Raw genomic sequence first — 10767 nt, 5'->3', positions numbered from 1 at the left:
TCCTCGACCTCCGCCCCCCTCTCGCACCTCCACACAGAGCCCCCCCACATATCAAATCCCAACTTAACCCCTGCACACTGTATACTTTTAAAGTAGATAATGATTTAGTATTTGAAACAGCTGTGACGTTCCAGTCCATGAAACTATGTGTTTATAGTTGAAAGGCGTGCTCGAGAGTTTTGATGCACATTTAGACTGAATGCCATTGGGTGTCATGCCCAGTAAGCATGTAGCTGGACTTCAATATAATAATAATAATCCTAACATATAAAGAAAATATATGAAGTTAAAACATAATTATGATGTCAGATTGAGTATATTATGATGTGGCTTGATTAGAGCGTGCATCAAAACGTAGGAAATCAAGTCTTCTGAGCAAAAAATGTCAATCAAATAATTGCTAAACATGAGAGTAAATATAAACTCAAAAACACAACAAAACAAACATCGGGAATACAAAAAGTTGTCAGCTAGTAAAATATATTTTCTTTTTAGTTAGTCCCGTGTTATATTGCATCTCTAACATCTCTGTCTCTCCTGCAGCTGATGATCGATGTGGAGGATAAGAACGAGTGGAGAGAGTGCATCGATATCGGAGGAGTGAGACTTCCCACCGGATATTTCTTCGGAGCGTCAGCAGCTACAGGAGATCTGTCAGGTGGGTCTGAGCGCCAGAGGTGGGAAGTAGTGGAGTACAAATACTTTGTTCCTGTACTTAAGTACATTTTTCTGGTATCAGTACTTTACTCCAATACTTATTTTTCTGACGACTTTTTACTTTGACTTCTTTATTTGACTTCACAAATACCTGTACTTTCTACTTCTTACATGTTGAACACAAATACCTGTACTTTCTACTTCTTACATGTTGAACCCAAATACCTGTACTTTCTACTTCTTACATGTTGAACTCAAATACCTGTACTTTCAACTTCTTACATGTTGAACACAAATACCTGTACTTTCTACTTCTCTCATGTTGAACACAAATACCTGTACTTTCTACTTCTTACATGTTGAACTCAAATACCTGTACTTTCTACTTCTTACATGTTGAACTCAAATACCTGTACTTTCTACTTCTCACATGTTGAACTCAAATACCTGAACTTTCTACTTCTTACATGTTGAACTCAAATACCTGTACTTTCTACTTCTCACATGTTGAACTCAAATACCTGAACTTTCTACTTCTCACATGTTGAACTCAAATACCTGTACTTTCTACTTCTCACATGTTGAACTCAAATACCTGTACTTTCTACTTCTCACATGTTGAACTCAAATACCTGTACTTTCTACTTCTTACATGTTGAACTCAAATACCTGTACTTTCAACTTCTTACATGTTGAACACAAATACCTGTACTTTCTACTTCTTACATGTTGAACTCAAATACCTGTACTTTCTACTTCTTACATGTTGAACTCAAATACCTGTACTTTCTACTTCTCACATGTTGAACTCAAATACCTGTACTTTCTACTTCTTACATGTTGAACCCAAATACCTGTACTTTCTACTTCTCACATGTTGAACACAAATACCTATACTTTCTACTTCTTACATGTTGAACTCAAATACCTGTACTTTCTACTTCTTACATGTTGAACTCAAATACCTGTACTTTCTACTTCTCACATGTTGAACTCAAATACCTGAACTTTCTACTTCTTACATGTTGAACTCAAATACCTGTACTTTCTACTTCTCACATGTTGAACTCAAATACCTGTACTTTCTACTTCTCACATGTTGAACTCAAATACCTGTACTTTCTACTTCTCACATGTTGAACTCAAATACCTGTACTTTCTACTTCTCACATGTTGAACTCAAATACCTGTACTTTCTACTTCTCACATGTTGAACTCAAATACCTGTACTTTCTACTTCTTACATGTTGAACTCAAATACCTGTACTTTCTACTTCTTACATGTTGAACACAAATACCTGTACTTTCAACTTCTTACATGTTGAACACAAATACCTGTACTTTCTACTTCTTACATGTTGAACTCAAATACCTGTACTTTCTACTTCTCACATGTTGAACTCAAATACCTGTACTTTCTACTTCTTACATGTTGAACCCAAATACCTGTACTTTCTACTTCTTACATGTTGAACACAAATACCTGTACTTTCTACTTCTCTCATTTTCCAAACAGCTGGTTCCTTTAGTCTGAATGTGTGTTTGATGCGTGATCATTATTCTTTAGAGTCATTGCGTGCCTATTGATTTGAACACGATCCGTGTATCCATCATTTCCTGGTCTTCTCTAAAGAAGAGGGACCAATGGAAACGTTGTCATGTTGCCGTTGTTCAGCATGGAAACATTCATTAGCTAACAATGATATTATTGTTCTATTAATATAAAGGGAGGTCAGGTACTCTTTAAAGCAGCTGCTAGTTATGGGTACTTTTTACTGAAGTACACTTCAAAGCCTCTTTACTTTTACTTGAGTAAAGAAGTTTAGTCAGTACTTCTACTTTCACCGGAGTATTTTTAAACACGAGTATCTGTACTTCTACTTGAGTAAAGGAGGTGTGTACTTTTGCCATCTCTGCTGAGCGGAACATCTGTCCTTTAATAAACAACCAAAACAAAAAGTCATAAAGCCCACTAGGAACTCTTTAAAGTTCACTGTGGAGGAAATTCTTAAGAGAAAGTGATAAATGATTCATGGTCTTTTGTTATATTTAATAAAGTAATAAAGAAAGTCAATATAAAGTGACGTGGATCTGAAATGCAGGAACAGAGCAGCTTCACCCTCAGAGGAGAAAGAAGTTCTGCTCAGTCTCTCTGTGTATTCATGAGAGGAAACAGCTGGTCTTCCATCTCATCACTAAACCCTAAGCCCCCAGTCTTTAACCTCCTGAAATGTAAACCCTGAACATCTGTCTCTGTTAAACACATACAAGACTAACAATACACTTTAACAGAGTAAAAGGCAATCACAGTATAAGACTATATGTTTTAAATGATTATATGATCATTTGACACTGTGGCACCGTTTTAACATTATTCTACAGAGTCTGGTATTGATTCGGTAATAGTTTGAACTCTTGTTTTATTTTCCAGATAACCATGACATCATCTCTATGAAGATGTACCAGCTGATGGTGGAACACACGCCTGAAGAAGAGAATGAGGACTGGACCAAAATAGAGCCGAGCGTCAGCCTCCTGAAGTCCCCCAAAGGTAGAGCAGAGTACTCTTTAAAGTAGAGACACTACATACTGATATACACCTGAACATCAGCAGGAGAGGACTCTTTAAAGTAGAGACACTACATACTGATATACACCTGAACATCAGCAGGAGAGGACTCTTTAAAGTAGAGACACTACATACTGATATACACCTGAACATCAGCAGGAGAGGACTCTTTAAAGTAGAGACACAACATACTGATATACACCTGAACATCAGCAGGAGAGGACTCTTTAAAGTAGAGGCACTACATACTGATATACACCTGAACATCAGCAGGAGAGGACTCTTTAAAGTAGAGACACTACATACTGATATACACCTGAACATCAGCAGGAGATGACTCTTTAAAGTAGAGACACTACATACTGATATACACCTGAACATCAGCAGGAGAGGACTCTTTAAAGTAGAGACACTACATACTGATATACACCTGAACATCAGCAGGAGAGGACTCTTTAAAGTAGAGACACTACATACTGATATACACCTGAACATCAGCAGGAGAGGACTCTTTAAAGTAGAGACACTACATACTGATACACACCTGAACATCAGCAGGAGAGGACTCTTTAAAGTAGAGACACTACATACTGATATACACCTGCACATCAGCAGGAGAGGACTCTTTAAAGTAGAGACACTACATACTGATATACACCTGCACATCAGCAGGAGAGGACTCTTTAAAGTAGAGACACTACATACTGATATACACCTGAACATCAGCAGGAGAGGACTCTTTAAAGTAGAGGCACTACATACTGATATACACCTGAACATAAGCAGGAGAGGACTCTTTAAAGTAGAGACACTACATACTGATATACACCTGAACATCAGCAGGAGAGGACTCTTTAAAGTAGAGACACTACAGACTGATATACACCTGAACATCAGCAGGAGAGGACTCTTTAAAGTAGAGACACTACATACTGATATACACCTGAACATCAGCAGGAGAGGACTCTTTAAAGTAGAGACACTACATCCTGATATACTGAACATCAGCAGGAGAGGACTCTTTAAAGTAGAGGCACTACATACTGATATACACCTGAACATCAGCAGGAGAGGACTCTTTAAAGTAGATACACTACATCCTGATATACTCCTGAACATCAGCAGGAGAGGACTCTTTAAAGTAGAGGCACTACATACTGATATACACCTGAACATCAGCAGGAGAGGACTCTTTAAAGTAGAGACACTACAGACTGATATACACCTGAACATCAGCAGGAGAGGACTCTTTAAAGTAGAGACACTACATACTGATATACACCTGAACATCAGCAGGAGAGGACTCTTTAAAGTAGAGACACTACATCCTGATATACTCCTGAACATCAGCAGGAGAGGACTCTTTAAAGTAGAGGCACTACATACTGATATACACCTGAACATCAGCAGGAGAGGACTCTTTAAAGTAGAGACACTACAGACTGATATACACCTGAACATCAGCAGGAGAGGACTCTTTAAAGTAGAGACACTACATACTGATATACACCTGAACATCAGCAGGAGAGGACTCTTTAAAGTAGAGACACTACATACTGATATACGCCTGAACATCAGCAGGAGAGGACTCTTTAAAGTAGAGACACTACATACTGATATACACCTGGACATCAGCAGGAGAGGACTCTTTTAAGTAGAGACACTACATACTGATATACACCTGAACATCAGCAGGAGAGGACTCTTTAAAGTAGAGGCACTACATACTGATATACACCTGAACATCAGCAGGAGAGGACTCTTTAAAGTAGAGACACTACATACTGATATACACCTGAACATCAGCAGGAGATGACTCTTTAAAGTAGAAACACTACATACTGATATACACCTGAACATCAGCAGGAGAGGACTCTTTAAAGTAGAGACACTACATACTGATATACACCTGAACATCAGCAGGAGAGGACTCTTTAAAGTAGAGGCACTACATACTGATATACACCTGAACATCAGCAGGAGAGGACTCTTTAAAGTAGATACACTACATACTGATATACACCTGAACATCAGCAGGAGAGGACTCTTTAAAGTAGAGACACTACATACTGATATACGCCTGAACATCAGCAGGAGAGGACTCTTTAAAGTAGAGACACTACATACTGATATACACCTGAACATCAGCAGGAGAGGACTCTTTAAAGTAGAGACACTATATACTGATATACACCTGAACATCAGCAGGAGAGGACTCTTTAAAGTAGAGACACTACATACTGATATACACCTGGACATCAGCAGGAGAGGACTCTTTAAAGTAGAGACACTACATACTGATATACGCCTGAACATCAGCAGGAGAGGACTCTTTAAAGTAGAGACACTACATACTGATATACACCTGAACATCAGCAGGAGAGGACTCTTTAAAGTAGAGACACTACATACTGATATACACCTGAACATCAGCAGGAGAGGACTCTTTAAAGTAGAGACACTACATACTGATATACACCTGAACATCAGCAGGAGAGGACTCTTTAAAGTAGAGACACTACATACTGATATACACCTGAACATCAGCAGGAGAGGACTCTTTAAAGTAGAGGCACTACATACTGATATACACCTGAACATCAGCAGGAGAGGACTCTTTAAAGTAGAGACACTACATACTGATATACACCTGAACATCAGCAGGAGAGGACTCTTTAAAGTAGAGACACTACACACTGATATACACCTGAACATCAGCAGGAGAGGACTCTTTAAAGTAGAGACACTACATACTGATATACACCTGAACATCAGCAGGAGAGGACTCTTAAAGTAGAGACACTACATACTGATATACACCTGAACATCAGCAGGAGAGGACTCTTTAAAAGTAGAGACACTACATACTGATATACACCTGAACATCAGCAGGAGAGGACTCTTTAAAGTAGAGACACTACATACTGATATACACCTGAACATCAGCAGGAGAGGACTCTTTAAAGTAGAGACACTACATACTGATATACACCTGAACATCAGCAGGAGAGGACTCTTTAAAGTAGAGACACTACATACTGATAACGTCTGAACATCAGCAGGAGAGGACTCTTTAAAGTAGAGACACTACATACTGATCTACACCTGAACATCAGCAGGAGAGGACTCTTTAAAGTAGAGGACACTAATTACTGATATACACCTGAACATCAGCAGGAGAGGACTCTTTAAAGTAGAGACACTACATACTGATATACACCTGGACATCAGCAGGAGAGGACTCTTTAAAGTAGAGACACTACATACTGATATACGCCTGAACATCAGCAGGAGAGGACTCTTTAAAGTAGAGACACTACATACTGATATACACCTGAACATCAGCAGGAGAGGACTCTTTAAAGTAGAGACACTACATACTGATATACACCTGAACATTAGCAGGAGAGGACTCTTTAAAGTAGAGACACTACATACTGATATACAGCTGAACATCAGCAGGAGAGGACTCTTTAAAGTAGAGACACTACATACTGATATACACCTGAACATCAGCAGGAGAGGACTCTTTAAAGTAGAGACACTACATACTGATATACACCTGAACATCAGCAGGAGAGGACTCTTTAAAGTAGAGACACTACATACTGATATACACCTGAACATCAGCAGGAGAGGACTCTTTAAAGTAGAGACACTACATACTAATGTCTGTGTGTTTCAAAGCCTTGTATCTTACTTTGATCCTCACAGATAACATTGACGATCCCACTGGAAATTTCCGTGGTACGCCCCTCACTGGGTGGAAAGTGTTTCTCCTTCTTCTCTGCGCTCTGCTGGGAATCGTAGTCTGCGCCGTGGTGGGAGCGGTGGTTTTCCAGAAGAGACAGGAGAGGAACAAGAGGTTTTACTGAGGAGAGAAACAACGTCCTGTTCGATGTGGAATGAACTGTTTCCAGACGACAGATTGAGCACAGTCAATGTGAATTATTTTCTAAAGATTGTACAAATGTTTATATCCTCGAAGCTCTGTGGTGACGTTCTGTTGTTGCTAAGAAGGTGTTGAGGCCGTGATCAATGCTGTTTCAGTTTCTTACGCCACAAATCTGGTCCTGTTCGTCTTCCAGGCGGTTTTAACGGATTATTTATTGGCTGAAGAAAAAGGCTCCACATGCAGGAGACACAGTATAGAGTAAACACGTGAATGATCCACTTTCCCCCGTGGTTCCTCTATCGATGGAGTTTGAGTTTCTGCTTGTTCACCCTGCTAGCATGCTTCTGTTTAATCACCACACAGACCACTAAGGCGGCATCCACAGTTTAATGGGTCAATTAGCATCTTAGTTAATCATTTAGTCCAGAAAATATCAAATCATTGAATGAAAACCTGTTCAAATTCGCTCAGAATGCAATTTTTCTTTCTTACTGACAACGACAATATCATTTTGTATCTAAAATGTAAGAAACTGGAATTAGATTATTATAATGTTTGCTTTATTAACCATTTAATCATATTATATGTTTTTGATGCAGTTGCTGATCAATCTATCGGCTTAAAAACACACTCAATCGTTACAATTTCATAGACTCTCGTATGAAATGAGAAACCCCAGCAGATACAAAGCAAATATACATCATGTGAAATGTAATTTGCTGATGTTTAGTCATTAACTTAAATCATAAATCCACCTGAGGGGCTTACAGCTCTGATAAACACTTAAAACTGCACTTCATGTTTAGTTGTACAAATAAATATCAGACTCACTTCAAACGGTGACAATTAGCCTCATGCTATTATATTTAAGGTTTGCATTATACTCCAGTTATCAGCATAGTGAACTCAGAAATGTCGAGTACCCCAAATGTTGATGTTAGAAATGTGTGATAGGGTCTCCAGCACATAGAAACTGCCGGGTGCTAACCTGCATATGTTGGGCAATTAGCACAATTGGCATACGTTGCATTGATTTTGACAGTTTTGGAGTGTTTTTTGAGGTATATTGAGGATGTTGAATCAATTTCTGACATTTCTAGGATCAGAAATGGCAGTTTTGAGTCGCCTAACTCTTTAAAATTGAGCCAGCCCCCCTGGAGTACAAATATAACCACTTTCTGGTTAAAACTGAAATTTGCTGATCCTGGAAATGTCAGAAATTGATTCAACATCCTCAACTAGCGTATTGGCATAAGTTGCATTACTTGGCATTGATTTGGACAGTTTTGGAGTTGTTCTTGAGGTACATTGAGGATGCTGAATACATTTCTGACTATTTTAGGGTCATAAATGGCACTTTTTAGTCGCCTAACACTTTAAAATCGACCCAAAATGCATCAAAATCAGCCCCTGGAGTTCAAATATGACCACTTTCTGGTTAAAACTGACATTCTTGATCCTGGAAATGTCAGAAATGGACTCGACATCTTCGTTAACCTCCATAAACACTCCAAAACTGTTTTAACTGTATGCAAAATAACCCAATCTATGCTAATCGCCCAACATCTCTGAGCTGGAGACCTGCGCTATGCATTTCTAATATATACAACGTTGGTGTACTCTGATCTGCAAACAGACCAATAATCTGCTGTTTTGAGAAATCCTTCCTAATCAGTGAAATCTGACTCCTACATATTTGATCTTCTTATTCGTTCCCCTCGCGCCGTTTTTTAAGCACGATTTTCTCCAGAATATGCCTTTTGTTATTTTTCTACGCGTTTTTTCCAGCTGTTTTAAAAATGCCTGAATAAAATCTAGTGTAATTAATATTAGAAATCAATGACAGGAGTTGCTGAATCCTGAAGTCCATGAATGCATCGCTGTTTGTTTACTTGTTGATTTCTTCCGGCTTCTTATTCTTCGTGTTGCTTTTTGTAGAATATTTTACAGAAACTGGTAGAATTGAAGGGTTTGTGGACACGGGCTGAAATACACATTTTCTTTTTTTAACCTTGAGTTATCTCTTCTCCTGTGTTCTTGAATCTGTTCCGTGTTTCTGTCACATCAGACGTTTCTATCATTGTGACGGGACTTGAAATCGCTTCTCTCAGCAGAAATAATTCATTAAATGAAAAAAGAAACAGTTTGAGTTGTATTTTTTTTTATATTTTACATTTTCTAGAAGTAGCAAACTTTGTGTTAAAGTAGCACATCAGTCCTTTTTACTGTATTATTATAGTCTGATGTTAATAATCTGTTTATTAGGTAAAAAGCAGGACTTTTACTTATTGTATTATTTATATTCCTTAATATCTAAGTAGCATATTTCTCCAGTTCTTTGTGAGTAATGTGTTGACTCTGTTACAAGGTGATTTATTTTAATGGTGCACACAGCCTTTCAGATTTTATCACCTGTAATCTTGTTTTTAGCGGCAATTTAAAGAACAATTGGATAATTATTTCTTAGTGAAATCCATCCATCCATCTTCTCCCGCTTATCCGTGGTCGGGTCTCGGGGGTAGCAGTTCCAGCAGAGAGCCCCAAACGTTCCTTTCCCCACATCAACCAGCTCTGACTGGGGGGTCCCAAGGCGCTCCCAGGCCAGCGAAGAGATATAATCCCTCCACCTGGTCCTAGGTCTACCCCTTGGTCTCTTCCCAGCTGGACGTGCCTGGAACACCTCCCTAGGGAGGCGCCCAGGTGGCATCCTAACTAGGTGCCCGAACCACCTCAACTGGCTCCTTTCGACGCGAAGGAGGAGCGGCTCAACTCCGAGTCCCTCCCTGATGACCGAACTTCTCACCTTATCCCTAAGGGAGACGCCAGCCACCCTGCGGAGAAAACCCATCTCGGCCGCTTGTATCCGCGATCTCGTTCTTTCGGTCAAGACATTCTTAGTGAAATTGTATAGAAAAAATTGAGACTTCTTAGAAAAAAAGTGAGATTTTATAGAAAAAAATGTCAAATGTGAAAGTCATTTTCAAAAAGGTCAGATTTGTTTTCAAAAAGTTTCTTTTAACATATATGTTATATTTCTATATGTTAAAAGACAGGAATAATTAAAAAAAAGGTGAGATTTTCCATCAGTTCAAAGTGATGGATGTTAACGGTGTAAATATGTCACGTGTTTTGCCGTTCAGATTTTATCACCTGTAATCTTGAATCCAAAATCTCCTGCCTGCTCTCTCGGGTTCGTCCAGTAGGCTAATCTGCACTGCAGTGCATTATGAAAGACAGCAGAACAATGTCTGAATTTAAAGGAGTTACAAAAATGTTAAAAGTCAGGAATTAAAAAAAGTGAGTTTTTTGAGATTTGAAGGAAAATGTTTCCAATTTTTAAATAAAATCAAAAGTGAAAAAAGTCTGAACTTTTCCAAAGTGAGATTTTTGAGAAAAATGTGAGAATTTGAAAAAAGTCCGAATTGTATTAAAAAAAGTTTTTTTAATACAATTAGAACATTTATTAAAAGTCAGGAATAAAAAAAAAGTGAGATTTTTTTTTAAATAAGTCAGAATTGTTTCAACAATTACATTACATTACATTACATTGCATTTAGCTGACGCTTTTATCCAAAGCGACTTACAATAAGTACATTCGACCAGGAAGACACAACCTTGAAGAAAACAGAATCATATAAGTATATCA

General features: G+C 38.4%; 1 protein-coding gene across 1 annotated transcript; it reads left to right on the top strand.

The window, feature by feature from the left end:
• Positions 1–543: 543 nt before the first annotated feature.
• On the top strand, positions 544–9267 carry lman2 (lectin, mannose-binding 2; the record flags this gene model as incomplete). Its single annotated transcript, XM_034200485.1, is given in 3 exon segments — positions 544–658; positions 3089–3208; positions 6941–9267. Coding segments are annotated over 3 exon segments (396 nt in total), but the record flags the coding sequence as incomplete, so codon positions are not given.
• Between the last annotated feature and the right edge of the window lie 1500 nt (positions 9268–10767).

Source organism: Gymnodraco acuticeps, unplaced genomic scaffold (assembly GCF_902827175.1).
Source record: "Gymnodraco acuticeps unplaced genomic scaffold, fGymAcu1.1, whole genome shotgun sequence".
In the NCBI taxonomy this organism is placed as follows: Eukaryota; Metazoa; Chordata; class Actinopteri; order Perciformes; family Bathydraconidae; genus Gymnodraco; species Gymnodraco acuticeps.
Note: the sequence above shows the minus strand (reverse complement) of the source record. Positions and strands in the feature narration are given on the sequence as shown.